The 16,551-nt window shown below is 52.5% G+C and overlaps 2 protein-coding genes across 3 annotated transcripts; one reads left to right on the top strand and one right to left on the bottom strand.

Annotated features, from left to right (window-relative positions):
* Positions 1–1,565: 1,565 nt before the first annotated feature.
* On the bottom strand, positions 1,566–13,471 carry DDRGK1 (DDRGK domain containing 1). Of its 2 annotated transcripts, XM_008047982.2 has the most exons (9): positions 13,311–13,471; positions 11,963–12,169; positions 10,632–10,744; positions 10,310–10,411; positions 6,091–6,213; positions 5,718–5,756; positions 2,920–2,976; positions 2,363–2,411; positions 1,566–2,024 (listed from the first exon to the last, which is right to left on the bottom strand). In XM_008047982.2, exons 1-9 carry the CDS (start codon positions 13,399–13,401, stop codon positions 1,858–1,860), a joined length of 948 nt encoding a protein of 315 aa, XP_008046173.1. In that variant the 5' UTR covers positions 13,402–13,471; the 3' UTR covers positions 1,566–1,857. The 2 variants fall into 2 exon arrangements, with proteins under 2 accessions (XP_008046173.1, XP_021563206.1); XM_021707531.1 differs by lacking the exons at positions 1,566–2,024; positions 2,363–2,411; positions 2,920–2,976 and adding an exon at positions 4,838–5,585 and having other exon boundaries at positions 5,662–5,756.
* Positions 13,472–15,977: 2,506 nt separating this feature from the next.
* Positions 15,978–16,467, top strand: LOC110594660 (guanine nucleotide-binding protein G(I)/G(S)/G(O) subunit gamma-5-like). The gene is made up of 2 exons (XM_021707522.1): positions 15,978–16,013; positions 16,294–16,467. Exons 1-2 carry the CDS (start codon positions 15,978–15,980, stop codon positions 16,465–16,467), a joined length of 210 nt encoding a protein of 69 aa, XP_021563197.1.
* The last annotated feature ends 84 nt before the right edge of the window (positions 16,468–16,551 follow it).

Genomic DNA, 16,551 nt, shown 5'->3' with positions numbered 1-16,551 from the left:
AAAACTCCCCAGGTGATGATGAAGAACAGCCAGGACTGAGAACCACTGATCTAACTGTAAGTCGTCTCCTTTTCCCTCTGTAATTTTATGTTTCTGCCGTATATCGTGGTTATCTATGTCTGTTTCTTCCCTTTCTTTTTAGACTGTGGGCTCCAGTTGGCCTTCCAAACAATGCATGGGACCCTTCACAGTTCCAGCTGATTCCACGTATCCACTGCTCATGGGAGTGGCAGAGTCACGCCTCACTTGAAATTTAGGTTCTAAAATCAACACTTATGGCACCAAATGAGTGAAAAACACCCTTGACAACTCCTCAAGAAGGCTCTGCCCTGGAGCCTGACGTGCCATCTCCCCACCACCATCCACAGAGGCAGTCTCCTCCTGCGCCGGAACAGAACGCTTCCTCCTCCATCAGGCACTAGAGGAAGTGGGAGGCTTATGTTTAGGGGCCATCTTGCTTAAAAAACACACATTTAAACATGTGCCTTACCCTCGGCACAGCAGGATGCTCACGCCATGAACAGCCCACAGGAACCAGAATGACTGACCCTACAGGAGACACACATCTCCCATCCCACCCACTCCTGAGCATATGGTCCTCACATCCACCAGTGGGTGGAATCACCCACACCACTTAAACTTTTTGTCAAGGATGTAGAGCTGAATTCATGTGATTTACTCTTTGAGCAATGTCCCTCTGCTGCACAGTTATATCCAGCTCAAGCAGTTCCTCTCCTTCCTTCCACCTGCCCTGCAGGCAGCAGGCTCAGCCCCTCCTTTGCTGGCCTTCCTGCCCTCTCACTTAAAGGCTGATGATCCCTAGGACTGTCCTTAGCACTTCTCATTAACTCCTCTCCCTAGGGGCTCTCAGCCCTACTTAGGGCTCCTAATCTGTATAAAAAACTGTGAGACCTCCATCCCCAGTTAAGGCAGATGTGGCCTGAGAGGCTTCCTTACTTCCATTCTGAGGAGGGCAGAGGAAGAGAAAGACTAATTTAGACCTTGGGGGCAGGGCTTGCAAGGTGTAAAAGAACACAATAAATGTGTAATAGAGGCCAGGTGCAGTGGCTCATGCCTGAAATCTCAGCACTTTGGGAAGCCAAGGAGGGAGATCACTTGAGGCCAGGAGTTCAAGACCAGCCTGGGCAACATACTGACATGCTGTCTCTCTAAGAAATTAGCCAGGCATGTTGGTGTACTCCTAGAGTACTAGTTTATCAGGAGGTTGGAGCAGGAGGATTGCTTGAGCCCAGGAGTTCAAGGCAGCAGTGAGCTATGATCATGCCACTGCATTCCAGCCTGGGTGACACAGCAAGGTTTTGTCTATTAAAAAAAAAAAAAAAATGGGCTGGGTGCAGTGGCTCAAGTCTGTAATCCCAGCACTTTGGGAGGCCAGAGTGAGAGGACTGCCTAAGTCCAGGGGTTCGAGACCAGCCCGGACAACTTGGTGAGACCTTATCTCTACAACAAATCAAAAACTTAGCTGGGTGTGGTGGTGTCCCCCTGTAGTTCCAGCTACTTGGAAGGCTGAGGTGGAAGGATTGCCTGAGCCCAGCAGGTGGATGTGCAACAGGCTTTTTGTGAATGAATGAATACATAATAAGAACAGGACTTCCACCTGCTTCCAGGGGACCCACCCTACCTCTCAGATATATTCTGAGGCCTAATTTCACCTGCTTATTGGGATCCCAGGCCAGGTCTTCTGCCACACCAAGCCACACCAAGCTCAGCAGTGCTCACAGGCCTTTAATCTCCAACTGCCTGGCCACACCCCAGCACTGCCCCAGGATGATGGAAGACGAAGACGTATGGCGAGGTAGGCTGCACCAGCCCTGAGACCAAGAGGACGGTCTGGGATCAGGCCGGGGCCTGGGCAGGGGACTCCCGGCCCCAGGCAATGAGGGAGTTGCTGGCCTGGGCAAGCTCAGTGATGGACACCCGGCCCCGCTGTCGGATGAAGTTGGCCACAGCTGCCAGTTCCTCTGGGGTTATGTAGATGAACTTGCCCCGGTCGTCGATCACACCTGTGGGGACATGCAGGTGGTGGGGCAGAGCCCTCCAGGGCCCTCCCAACCTGGCCTGAGAATGCCCACCCACACCTTCACAATGGGCTCAGAGCCCTCCAGGTCTCCTCCCTGGCCCTTCCTGGCTGCACCTAGTCCTGGCTAGCAGAGTCCCTGCCTGTCCTCCCCAGGCCTCGGCATGTCCTCCTTATTACTGCATCCAACTGCTCAGGACCCCGTGTTGCACACTCCTCCCCTGACCTGGGATGGTCATCCTGCCTCAGTGAGTCCCTGCAGCCCCCTGTGGCCAGACACTTCCCAAGCCAAGGGCCTGTAGGGAGTGACTTTCACCCTCTCACCTGTGAGGGTCCCTTCAGCTAGCAGGTCCTGGATGCGGTTTATGGTATCCTATGGAGAGAACAACTCTCAGAGCAGAATTTCTGTTGTTCCCCAGAAAACACACATGCAACCTCCCTCCCACTACTGCCCAATCTCTTACTCTCCCTCTCATGGCTGCCCCCAATGTGATTCTGAGCTTTTCTTTGATGGAGTCCTGGGGAGAATGAGTTCTAGTCCTGGGCCCTGCAAGACCTCCAACAGAGGCTCTCTTCCAGTTAGGAGATGCTTGGCTTCCTAGGCTGGTGCAATCTGTTTGCAAGAGTTGTCAAGGTAACTGGATTTGGGCTGCATCGGTCACAGGGACCGGTGGAGTGATGGGGTTTGGATGTTTTCTTTTTCTTTCCTGCCTGCTTTTCTATCTAGTAAAAATGCAGGATTACTGCATTTATAGTGCCAGGAGATTTCTGTACACTATTCACTCTTGGTTGGGGACAGGGCAGAGGGTACATCAAGACTCTGCTAGCCACGTGGACCCTGTGGCCACACAGCACACAACGGGCTACCTTCCAGGGCTTACCTGAGTCCGCAGGCCCACCTGGGAAGCCAAATCTTCCAAGAGCACAACCTTGGACTGCTACAAGGAAAGGGAGGAAAAGGAAGAGAGGTTGAGCTTGGGCAAATCCCTTTCAGCATGGGTACCCTCCAGGTTTGCATTCTGACCTGATCTGGATGACTGGATAAACACTGTGCACATTCCCGTGGAAGAGCCTTGCTCCCCTGACATACACAGACACACACTCACTCCCACACTGCCACAATCACCCACATACAGAGACACCCACACTCACAAACTCTCTCATTCCCCTGCTGTGAGGAGGGATCTACCCCAAACTACCACCTGCCGCACAGGCCCTGGACTGGACTCTGAAACAGACGCACACATGGAAATCAGAGCACAGATGCCACCATCCTCTGCATTCAGTCATCCCTTTTTAACATCATGGACAAGTTGGAAGGGGAAGCATCAGAGAGGAAGGGAGGGGTAGTCATCAAAAGCTATTTTTAAAAACCATCACCAAGACTCGAGTTTGCTGAAGACCTGCCAGGACAAGGCACTGAGGAGGTGTGGGGGACACATGGTAAACAAGACACAGCTCCCACCCGTGAGCTCACAGTCCAGCTCATAAGACAGGTGAGTACAGGGACCAGGAGAGAGCAAAGGCCCTGCATGCCAGGGTCTCTTGGTCCTGTGCCGGGCACCCATTCCCCTCGCCTCTGCTTGCCGCCCCTCAGACTGGTCCTCCACAACCCAACATGCCCACACTTCTTTTCACTCACCCTCCTCACAGCGTCTGAGGCACTGAGCCCACCTTAAAATAACTGTTGTTAACATCGCTGAGTGTTCTCCACCACAGCTGTGTTCCATGCTCCACATGTGAGGGCAAACTCTTAGTAGAAACTTCAGTTCCCTGGGGTGCAGCCGAGGGTCCGAGGGTCAGGTCCACACAGACATCTGCCCTCACCTCCCCCACAGAGGGCAGATGACTTGAGAAAAAGCAGCCTTTTGCATTGCTGTGACTCTTCCACAGCAAATGAGCTGAGGGAGGACTGACACGGGGGCACCTCCCTGGCTGCAGAAAGCATGTGATCTGCTTGAAATGCCAACCCATATGTGCAAGCAGGGAGGCAAGTGAGAGGTAGCTGGGCCGGGGTGGGCAAGTACGAGGTGACCTGGCCAGCTGGCCTCTACCTACTCAATAGGGAATAGGCATTGGGTTCTCTGTGACAGCTAGGAGCAGGAATATTAAGACACTCCAGGTGATTCCTGGGACCCAGCCTGAGATGCTGCTGGGGCCAAAAGTATGTTTGAAAAAACAAACAAGCTGGGTGCAAACAAGCCCCTGTATTTCCAGCTACTCAGGAGGCTGGGCAAGAGGATTGCTTGAGCCCAGCCATGGTCAGACAGGAGAGTGGATTGACAAGATCAAGCTATCTCTACTTCTCTCATAAACGATGCTGGGCCTGGGTAAGTTACTCCAGTTTTGAAATATTAAGTCAAAAGGGCCCATCCCCTTGTAGTAAGGAGGAAGGCAGGTGGACTGAATTTCTGAAGTCCTCCTCTCCCTGCAAGATAGCAGCTCTGGAAGAATCAGTCAGCACAGGCTGAAAAAACCTCCAAGCCCCTAAAGAGTTTGGAGAATGGTACCTTCAGGGAGACTGAAAGCAAGGGCTAGAACTGGGGGCCTTTTCTCCGGTCCTTGCAGAGAAGAGGAGCATGCTGAAGCTGACCTCCTCCTCTAAATCCACTTGGGAAGGCTTCCTGGGGAGGGACTTCAGGGTCATGTTGCTGCCTACTAGGTTGGTGGGGACATGAGTTCCAAACATCAGCAAGAAAGTGTGAGAGATCGCCTGCCTGGGCTACATCTCCTGGCAGAGTGTGCCAGGGTGGAGAAAGGGCTCCATCAGAGGGGAATGCTCACAGCCTGGACAAATGAGACCCTCTGGAAGCTGCCAGCATTTCCCACTCTTAGGGACCTCTAGGCCCTGAGCTGTGAGCCTAGTCCCTCATTGCTGGGAGGTGTCTAAACCCTGCTCTCTTTCAGGAGCGGTGGGGGGAAGATTATGCAAGCTTGGCTCCTTGGCAGCCTCTAGTAGCACCCCCACCACCACCCCCGCTCCCTCTGCACTCCTTCCCTCAGCCGCCTCTGCACCTCTGAGCTGCACTTGAAAACCTCTCCCCTCACCGCATCCTTCGTGGGAGAGAAGTTGCTTAGCAGCAAAGAAGAGCAGGGCTTGCTTATGCAACCCAGAGCAGTGCTGGGACGGCCTGTGCAGTGGCAGCAGACAGAAGGGGACATGCTGCCACCCCGCCCTAGATACCAAAGGAAACATCATCCTGTTTCTCCTGAAAGGCCCAAGTTCCCAGTCAAGAGCACATGGCAGAGAATGCTTGTTTCAACTCAGTGCAGCCTTAGTGTGACAGAACTGACAGAAAACACTTGTGAAGAGACTTGAAAACACAGTGACTCACTGAGCGTGGGGTCTGAAGAGCAGAGAAACTGTCAAACTCTCAGTGTGAGGAAGCGTTCAAATGCTTGTGCCTCCCACAGACTCAGGTGCTTCTCCACCTTCGGGGTCAGAGGAGAAGGGACTCTCCTGGCCAGGACCCTGGCAGCTCTGCTTCTCTGGGCTCCCCTGCCCATTTCTGCACAAGCTTGAGTGAACTGTCCACCCCTTGAGGCCCTGAGAAGACACACAACACCACACACACATACACACACACACACACACACACACACACACACACACACACGCGTACACACACATACACAAGGCAGGGAGCTGACACCTGCACTCTGTTCTGCAACTTCTTACCTTGATGTAGTTGATGAATTCTGTCAGGAAGCTGTGGGACTAGAGGAGCAGAGAATCAGGGTGAGCATCCCTCTGGCAGGGCCTGCAGGGGTCTGTGCCTACCCACCTGTGTTCCCCCTGTTCACCTGAGGGCCACCTGCCTGAAACCTGCCTGTGTGGCTGCCCAACCACCTGTACTTGCCACCTGCCTGCTGCACAGGCAGCAGGGCATCCCAGGGTGAGGGATATGGGGACACCATTCTCTGCTGAGGACAAGGCCTCTGGCTGCAAAAGCTTGCTGGCATTAAGGCCCACCCACCTCTCATCCAGCCGGGGTTGTCTGGGATGGGTCTGGCACAGGCTGTCCTGACGGGTACAGGGAGGGATTTCTCACCTGCTCCTCAGTCATGGTCTCACCCATACCCTCCTCCTCCACCACGAAGGCCTCCTTCAGTTTCAAGTACTCCTCATGCTCCCGCCGGGCCTGCTCCTCCTGGGCCTTCCTCTCTTCCTCCTCCTGTGGACACAAAAGAGGCAGGTGCCTGTTTGGGTCGCCGATGTCCCTGCAAGGCACCAGGACCTAGAACCCAGCGCTTCCTCAGGACAGAGCTCCTTCAAGACCCCAATCCTTCCAGCCCCCAACCAGCAGGGGCCTCTCTTGTTATCAGCCCCATCACCAACCAGGCAAGTGCTGCTCAGCTCCCTCCCCCTGCACTCCACGCTCAGGAGATCTCATTAGTAAACATCTCTTGAAAACCTTGTCACAACCCCGCCCTACAGAATCCTCTAGTCACCCCCACCGTCCGCTCCCTATTCTATTATGTTCAAACTTCATGCACAAACATGAAAGCTGCACGTCCTACCACTCACTCACCCAGCAAGCCCACTCCAAGCCAGCGCCACCGAAACAACGCCTGCCACAGTCTTACCCATGCTACCCACTCACCAAAGCCAAGGGACAACCTTCAGGCCTCATAGCCCTATCTTCTCAGGCACTAGGCACAGCCAGCCTCCTTCTTTCCTCCCTTGATTTCCATGCCCCACTTACTCCTGTATTTCCTCCTGCTCCATGGGCCACTCTTCTCGCCTCCTTCATCTGCCAGCCCTGCCCCTTCTCTCCTCCACACTCTCTGGGCCACCTTGCCTATGCCCACAGCATCAACAACCATTTCCTTGCCAGTGACTGCCACGCTTGTATCCTCACCCAAATCTCTCCTCCCAAACAAACAACTGCCCATGTGATACACCCACTGTGCTGCTTCACAGGCACCCCCAGGATGTCTGGTCCTCCTCCTGAGTCCCTGGCTCAGTGAATCACACAGTCATCGCCCTAGTCCTGGTCAGAAATAAAGTCCTATTGACCATCTCTTTCTCTGACTTCTGGAAAACTACTTGGTCTATCTGTGCTGCTCTATCACCACCACTACCTAGTGCAACAGCCTCTCTCAACCCAAGCCATTTTCCAGAGCACTCAGAATTTTTTTTTTTTTTTGAGTTGGAGTCTCACTCAGTCGCCCAGACTGGAGTGCAGTGGCCGCTCCCGACCACTGCAGCCTCGACCTGCTAGGCTCCGGCAACCCTTCTGCCTCAGCCTTCCGAGTAGCTGGAATTACAGGCACGCGCTACCACGCCCGGCTGATTTTTTGATTTTATTGTAGAAATGAGGTCTCGCCTGCCCAGGTGGGTCTCGAACCCATGGGCTCAGGCAATCCCAGAAAAATATTTTTAAAACATGAAGCTAGCCAGGCATGGTGACTCATGGCTGTAATCCCAGAACTTTGGGAGGCAGAGGTGAGAGGATTGCCTGAGTCCACGGGTTCGAGACCAGCCTGGGCAACATGGTGAGAACTCATCTCCACAATAAATAAACAAAAAATTAGCGAGGTATGGTGGCACATGCCTGTAGTTTCAGCTTCTTGGAAGGCTGAGGTGGAAAGGTCACCTGAGCCCAGCAGATCAAGGCTGCAGTGGCTGTGAGTGTACCACTGCACTTCAGCCTGGGTGACAGAGTGAGACTCGGACTCAAAAACAAACAAACAAACATGAAGCTGCGGGGTGCAGCAGCTCATGCCTGTAATCCCAGAACTTGGAGACAGAGGTGAGAAGACTGCCTAAGCTCAGGGGTTTAAGACCAGCCTGAGCGACATGGTAAGACCTTGTCTCTACAATAAATCAAAAAAACTTAGCCGGGCATGGTGGCACATACCTGTATTTCCACCTACTTGGAAGGCTAAGGCAAAAGGATTGCTTGAGCCCAGTAGGTTGAGGCCACTGCACTCCAGTCTGGGCAACAGAGTGAGACTCTGATTAAAAAAACACACAAAAAACAAAAAACATGTAGCTAAAGCTGGGGCAAGTAGTACATGAGATGAGCCTGGGACGTCTTGCATTGCCAGAAAGTAAGGAAGTGCTCAAAAAACCAGGCAAGGAAGGTATGTCAAAACTACACAGGAGCCAACTAAAAGGGTTCCCAATAATCAAAACTGGAATAGTTTGAGAAAAAATAAATAATGTGGTACTGGATTATAACACAAAGTACAAAATAAATACCCATGAGTCCATATGGATATAAAGAAATGACTGTATAAATAAATAAATAGGGCCAGGAGTGATGGCTTACAACTGTAATCCCAGCACTTTGGGAGGCTGAGACAAGAAGACTACTTGAGCCCAGGAGTTTGAGATCAGCTTGGGCAACACAGCGAAACCTCATCTTTACAAAAAAATTCAAAAAATTAGCCAGGCATGGTGGCATATGCCTGTAGTTCCAGCTACTTGGGAGGCTGAGGTGAGAGGATCACCTGAGCCCAGGAGGTCAAAGTTGTAGTAAGCCATGATCATGCCACTACACTTTAGCGTGGGTAACAGAGTAAGATCCCAACTCAAAATAAATAAATAAATAAATAAATAAATAAATGTAAATAATAGAGAAGAGATATATCTTCTGTATAAAAGATTTCCAAATAATTCATGTAGATACTCTCCTCTCAAGGAAGTACAGCATAACTCCCCAGCCCTTAAGTGTGGGCTATGCATAGTAACTTCTTTCCAAAGAAGTGAGGGCAGGTGGGGGAAAAAAACAGTAACATTACAGTGGAGAAATTTGGGAAGCACAACCTCAGTCAGGTGACCAATGGTAACATCATTAGTGACAAGTCAAGTGGATAACTTGCCCCCTTGGTACGTTGTGTTGAATTTGTTTTCTTCCCTCAAATCCAAAACCCAGTGTAACCATGAAAAAAATCAGCCAACCTTAAATTGAGGATCATTCTACAAACCACTTGCCCAGGACATCTCAAAACTGTCAAGATCATCAAAAATAAGGAAAGTCAAGCCAGGCTCGGTGACTCAGCCTGTAATCCCGCGCCTTTGGGAGGCTGAGGTGAGTGGATTGCCTGAGCCCGCGGGTTCGAGACCCGCCTGGGCAACTTGGCGAGACCTCATCTCTACAATAAATCAAATTAGCCGGGCGTGGTAGCGCGCGCCTGTCATTCCAGCTACTTGGAAGGCTGAGGCGGAAGAATCGCAGGAGGCCAGCAGGTCGAGGCTGCGGTGGCCGGGAACGGCCGCTGCACTCCAGTCTGGGCAACAGAGAGAGACGAGAGAGACTCCAGCTCAAAAAAAAAAAAAAAAAAAAAGGGAAAGTCTCAGACACTGGCATGACCAAGAGGAGCCTAAGGAGACCTGAACTAAATTTAACATGGTCTCCTGAATGGAATCTGTAAAAGAAAAGGGATACTGGAGGAAAAACTGACACATTTGAATAATGTGTCGAGTTTAGCTAATGACAATGTGTCAATATTAGTTGTGAAAAAAATGAGCTGATAACAAATGTGTCAGTATTAGTTGTGGAAAAAACTACCACAGTAAGGTAAGATGTTAAGGGTAGGAGAAATGATACAAGGTAAGGAGGCCAAGACATTTAAGGTGCATCAGGCAGGATCTGTGTTCAGAAAGTAAAAAGTCCTCCCTGCTAATGTCTCCCCTCTGCTGTGTTCTGGCCTATCTGTTACAGTGTCCACAGCCAGGCTTCCTGCCATCAAGGGTCCTGGGTCAACAGGCCAGTCAGAGCCATAAGTCTTCCCAGCTGGGGTAACCTCTCACCCTATACACCCCACATCTTTGTGCTGTTCCCTATTCTGGGAACTTGGTTCTCAGAAAAAAGGAAGCACCTGGCAAACAGATGTTCATTAAACAGAGGTCCCCATTACTGCAGTGGCCCCCATTCTCTGAGCACCTCCTCTTTGCCAGGCCCTCATCAGATCCACCATTTCTGACAAAGACCTTCAATAGCTTCAAAGCCTTCAGGATCTGCCCTCTACTCCTTGCCCTCTCCTCCTCCTTTCCTGGCTTCCTCTGCCCAGCCATCCTAACCGCCTCTGTTCCTCATGTGCTGCAGGCACACTCTGTAGCCATATGCACAAGAATTCCATCTCAGGCTCTGCTTCTGAGCCACAGATTTCATAGGCTGCCTCTAGAACCCAGGGACTAAATAAAGCAGGACATGCTCTTGTACCAAGTCTGTGGCCCACCTTTTAGGCTGGAGGTGTTGGGGAGCTGCATGGGAAGCAAGGCTGCCTGGTCAAGGGTCAGAGGCCAGGGGCCAGCCTCACCTTCTGTTCTTCCTCCAGGCGAAGTCGTTCCTCCTCCTTCTTCCACTCTGCTTCACGCTGGGACTCAAGGCGTTTTCGTTCCTCACGTTCAGCCTCCTCTGCCTGGAGAGAGACCTTTATAGAGGCACATCCCCCGCCCATAGCTAGAGTGTGCCCCCCTCCCAGACCGGCCAGGGAAGACAAGGCTGCAGGAGACAGAGCCAGGCAAGCAGCAAGCACCAGCCCAGCAGGCAAGGAGCTCCGAGGGGGAGAGTCTGCCTTAAGGAACAGGGGAAGCAGGGTCCTTTCCCGTTTGCCAGAGCACCCCATCCCTCCTGCTTGCCTCGCGCTGGGCTTTTCGCGCCTGTTTCTCCTCCAGCTTCCGTAGTTTCTTGGCTCCAATTTTCCCTGATGAGTGAGTTTCTGCTGGCTTCTCAATACCTTCTTCCTCCTGGGCTGGTTATGGTCAAAGAAAGACAGTTCAGGTCCTAGCCAGAGAGGACTGATGATGACAGATTCCCCCACCCCTTGTTATGCTACTAGGGGGATCCTATTCCATCTACCTGTAAATGTCACTAGCCTAACTCTGCCCTCCAGTGGCATCTGCCACGAATGCATGTGTGTGCACGTGTGTATGTTAGTACACTTGTGTGTCTTGGGGGTCAGGGAGAAGTGAGGGGGCCATGGGAGAAGGGAATAGATAAGAACTTTAGATACTGCACAGTCGTAAAAAGGGAGGTGCCGGGTTCAAATATATGTCTGAGGATCATAGGCAGGGATGTCTGGGTTTGCAGAGTTCTCTGGTTTCTGTCTCTGTGCTAAAACTCCATGGGCAAATTTATTTCAGCCTCAAATTTGAAATCCTCGTCACTATAGTCAGGTGTTGCTAAGGGTTCTGGACTCCTAGACAGGTTTATCCCCTTTACTGACCAAAGTCAGGCCAAAAGACAGCCCTAACCCCAGAACTACCACAAGGCCGGCAGAAAGTCAATGACCTGCTGATGCCAGAGCAGCAAGGGTACCTGAACCCAAGTCTGAGACAGAAGGGATGGCACAAGAGAAGGCCTCTTTTTAAGTCAAAGGGACTAATCCCCAAGAATACAAGGTAAAAGTCCCAAACACTCACACTTTCTGGAAAACTCCAGATAGTCCCTCCTCCAGCTCAAGTCAGTAATCAAGTACTGGAAAAGAGACATTCTTTCTCACAATCCTGAGGGCTCTGTTGATATCTCAGGACCAGGGATATGGAGGCCTCTGTGTCACCAGCATGTCTATTTCTAAACTGTCCTCCTGGGGTTACAGGTGATCCCCTTCCAGGAACTACAGAAGCTCTTGGCCAGGCACTCTGTCTGTAGGGTGAGGTTCTCAGGGAATGAATGTACCCACACAAGGAAGGGTTCTGAGGAAACTTTTCTGGTGCAATGAGGAACACTGAGTCAATATGAAAACCCTTGCTCGCCTGCTTGGAAACAGAAAACCAAGATGAAGGAAGAGGGGTTTGGCCCAGTAAAATAGGGGTAAGGACCCAGAACTGTTGGTCCCAGGCCCCCAGTCTCCCCCATTCCACCCTGTGTCTCCCAGATGTCCCTTCCACACTGGGGCTCCACACCTACTCTCCCACCTAGGTCTGGGACTCCCTTCCCCCCTCCTCCAATCCAGCACCCATCCTCTTACCTGGGATGGCAACCTCCTCCTCGTTCTCATCCACTTCTGCCCAGGCAACCTGCTGGGCTCGACGCTGGGCCTGCAGGCGGCTGCCGAGGTCTCTCCGGCGCCGGGGCCTGCCTCCAGTTCTCTGCTCCTCAGGCTCCAGGGGCCGAGGTGGGGCCACACGGCCTGCTACTACTGGCTCTTCCTCATTGTGCAGTGGCTCTTGACCAGCTGTAGGGAAGGGAGGAATAATGATGCAGCCAGGCAGCCCAACGCACCTGATGGTAGGGGAAGCAGCAGCCTCAAAGCCTCACCCTCCTCTGCTCAGCCTCCTTCTGGCCTCCTCCTGCCCAAAACACAAAGCCTGGCTTCTTAGTCTGAGCAGCAAGGCATTTCAACCAGGCCCACATCTACTTCCTGCCTTTGCTGTTCTTTTCTCTCCCCTCAAGGTCCCACCTTTCCAGGTGGCCCGTCAGGAGACTCCCACCCTGATGTCTCCAGATCTTATCAAAGGACTACATGTATTTCTTGCCTAACACCAACTGCCATAGTTATCTGGCACCCCAACCAGAGAGCACACTTCTCAGGCATACCCCCTCCTAGGAAGGTTCGTCGGCTATCTGCCTTACCTCGACCTCTGTCTCCCCTGCCCTTGGAGCATGCAGGTGCTCTGAAGTAGTTTGGGGGCCCAGGGAGGGGGAGAGACACAGACACAAACCCATAAGCTGACAAGAAATGGGGGAAGGGGGATGACAGGTATCTCTGCTTTGTGCCCTGGCTGATGATCTGGCCTTCTGATCGGGGTGTATGCAGAAAAGGCAGAAAGGGAGACCAAGGCGGCGTGGATGCTCTCCTTGCAGGGGAGGAAGAGGCTGCAGGGAGTTTCCCGGAGCCATCTCACCTTCCTCCAGCTAATGGGTAGGCAGAAAACACTCAGATGCCCGGTTCCTGGCACCGCTCAGGAGCCAGCCTGGGATGGGAAACCCCTGCAGCCGCCCTAATGAGCGCAAGAGGGAGACGGCCCAGACAGCATGGGATGGAAGTATGTGTCCGCCAGGGCCCGAACCCTCTGGGTCTGGAGGTACAGAGAGCCAGTGTCGAAGAGAGCGATGGGGGTGAGGACGTCGCTTGGGGCCCGAAGCAAGGTGTGTAGAGGAGGCGCCACCAGGTTCCCAGGTGAGGTTCCGGCACTGCGGAAATCCCACCAGACCTGGGTCGCCGGCCCGTAGGCGCATGCGCGCAGCGGCTCTGCTCCTCGTCGCCCCCCCTGTCAGGCCGGCGCATGCGTAGAAGCCGCGGCGCGACGGCCTCCAACCGCCCAGCAGGCCGGAGAGCCCGGCCCCACCGACCCAGACGCGGCCGCGTCTCCTACCTGATGTCGCTCGGCCCCGGCTGCGAGTTAGGAAGACGATGAAGCCGACCAGCAGAGCCGCCGCCACCAAGTACAGCACGGGCGCCACCATGACGACGGCCTCCCGGCAGCACAGCGCGTCCACCCCCAGGCCCGGGATCTCCTCGGTCCCTCCCAACGACCTCGCGGCCCCGCCCGCTTCCCATCCCAGACTCCGCCCGCCACTCGGGGCCCCGCCCAGGCCGCGCGCTTCCCCGACGGGCCTGGACTGGTTTCTTCAAACGGGCTGGGGGGGAGGCGTGGAAAACCCACAAGGTTGAGTGAGGAATTACTGCAAACGGCTGTAGGCAGTGGGCGATATCTGTGTGTGTTTTTAAATCACTAGACGATCGTACTAATGAAAACACACGTGGCAAAATTACAAAAAATGCTTGGGAATGACACACAGGATCAGGACGGTGGATACCTCCGGGGAAGGAGGAAGCGGGTTGGGTTAAGCGCTGAGCTCTGGCTATACCTGTGACACCTGATTTATTTAAAGGGGGATGGGGGAAAGGCCAGATCTTTCATTTAAATACATGGTGATATACTTTTTATTTATTTATTTTGAGTTGGAGTCTCACTCTGTCGCTCAGACTGGAGTGCAGTGGCCGCTCCCGGCCACCGCAGCCTCGACCTGCTGGTACTTTTTTTTTTTTTTTTTTAAATCAAAGTCTCACCCTGTCGCCCAAGCTGGAGTGCAGTGGCATGCTCCTGACGGTCACCGCAGCCTCAACCTGCTGGGCTCAGGCGATTCTTCCAACCTCATTCTTCCAAGTAGCTGGAACTACAAGCATGCGCCATCACGCCCGGCTAATTTTTTGTTTATCTAATGTAGACACGAGGTTTCACCAAGTTGCCCAGACTGGTCTCAAACTTGTGGGCTCAAGCAATACTCTCACCTCGGCCTCCCAAAGTACTGGGATTGTAGGCGTGAGCCACCGTGCCCTGCCGGTGATATGCTTTTTTTACTCAGACCTGCAATTTTATACCTATTTTAAAATAAAATTTGGCCGGGCATGGTGGCTCATCCCTGTAATCCCAGCACTTCGGAAGGTGGAGACAAGAGCTCAGGGGTTGGAGACCAGCCTGAGCAACTTGGTAAGACTTTATCTCTACAATAACACAAAATTAGCTAGCTGTGGTAGCACGAGCCTGTGGTTCCAGCTACTTGGAAGCCTGTGGGGTAAGGATCACCTGCGCCCAGCAGGTAGAGGCTGCTGTGACCATGAGCCTACAGCTGCACTACAGCCTGGGTGACAGAGTGAAACTGTGACTCAATAGTAATAATAATAATAATAAATTAGCTTTATTAGGTTGTACAAGAATGTGATCCAGTTTTCCATAGTGAGCACGCAGTATGACAACAGAAAATTAAAATTTCCCTTTAATTCCCTTAGGACCTATAAAAAACTGGGAACAAGCCGGGCTCGGTGGCTCAGCCTGTAATCCCGCACCTTTGGGAGGCTGAGATGAGTGGATTGCCTGAGCCCGCGAATTCGAGACCCGCCTGGGCAACTTGGCGAGACCTCATCTTTACAATAAAATCAAAAAATTAGCTGGGTGTGGTAGTGCGCGCCTGTAGTTTCAGCTACTTGGAAGACTGAGGTGGAAGGATTGCTGGAGCCCAGCAGGTCGAGGCTGCGGTGGCCAGGAGCGGCCACTGCACTGCAGTCTGGGCAGAGTGAGACTCCAACTAAAAAAAAAACAAAAAACAAAAAAACCCCAAAAAACTGGGAACAAAGTGTACTTCAATAAGGTTGTTTAAAAAAAAAAAACTACACCGAGTGTGGTGGCTTATGCCTGTAATGCCAGCACTTTGGGAGGCTGAGGCGAGAGGATTGCCTGAGACCAGCCTGGACAACAACAATTTTTTAAAAAAATTAGCCGGGCGTGGTAGTTCTGGCTACTTGGAAGGCTGAGGTGGAAGGATCATCGCCGGAGCCCAGCAGGTCGAGTCTGCTGTGGCTGGGAGCACGCCACTGCACTCCAGCCTGAGCTACAGAGTGAGACTCCTACTCAAAAAAAAAAAAAAAAGTTGGGCGCGATGGCTCATGCCTGTAATCCCACCACTTTGGGAGGTGGAGGCAAGAGGATTACCTGAGCTCAGGGGTTCAAGACCATCCTGGGCAATATGACCAGAACTCGTCTCTACAAAAGCAAAAAAAAAAAAAAAAATTAATTAGCCAGGCATAGTGGCGCACACCTGTGGTTCCAGTTACTTGGAAGGCTGAGGCGAAAAGATTGCCTGAGCGAAACAGGTCGAGACTGCGGTGACTGTGAGTGTGTCACTGCACTCCAACCCAGGCGACAGAGTAAGACTCTGAGTAAAAAAAAAAAAAAGACAGCACAAGACAAACTCTTCCTTTTTTTTCGCCCAGTTTACTTAAAAGGTAAACTAAGGTCTTTTATTAATTCTCATTAATACTACAAGGACTGCGTGCAGTGGCTCATGCTTGTAATCCCAGGACTTTGGGCGGCCAGGGAAGAGGATTTCTTTAGCCCCAGGAGCTCGAGACCAGCCTAGGCAACATAGCGAGACCTCGTTTCTACAAAAAAATTAAAAAACCCGCTGCGCGCCACCCCACCGTCTGGCCCCGCGGACCGCGACCCCCGAACCCACGCAGCAGCAGGGCTCTTGCGCTCGCCATGTCTGCTTCTTCCAGCGTCGCCGCAGGTAAGCAAGTGGTTCACGCCGGGCTCGGTGGCTCAGCCTGTAATCCCGTGCCTTTGGGAGGCTGTGGTGAGTGGATTGCCTGAGCCCGCGGGTTCGAGACCCGCCTGGGCAGCGAGACCTCAGCTCTACAATAAATCAAAAAATCAGCGGGGCTGGTAGCGCATGCCTGTAATTCCGGCTACTCGGAAGGATCGCCGGAGCCCAGCAGGTCGAGGCTGCGGTGGCCGGGAGAGGCCATTGCACTCCAGTCTGGGCGACAGAGTGAGACTCCGACTCAAAAATAAAAAGAAAGTGGTTCAGCAGCTCTGGCTGGAGGCCCGGCTCAACCGCGTGAAAGTTTCCCGGGCAGTTGCAGACTTGAAACAGTTTTGTCTGCAGAAGGCTCAACGTGACCCTCTGCAGGATGGAGTATCTTCAAGTACAAATCCCTTCAGACCCCAGAAAGTCTGCTCTTTTTTGTAGTAAAAGGAATCTTTCAAAGTTTTCCCAAACCACTTCTTATGAACCAGTGAATTCCAAGACAGAGTGAAATCTGAAGCCTGCACA

Source organism: Carlito syrichta, unplaced genomic scaffold (assembly GCF_000164805.1).
Source record: "Carlito syrichta isolate Samal-C Ts95f unplaced genomic scaffold, Tarsius_syrichta-2.0.1 Scaffold120447, whole genome shotgun sequence".
NCBI classification, from domain to species: Eukaryota; Metazoa; Chordata; class Mammalia; order Primates; family Tarsiidae; genus Carlito; species Carlito syrichta.
This window is presented reverse-complemented; position numbering and strand designations above follow the sequence as displayed.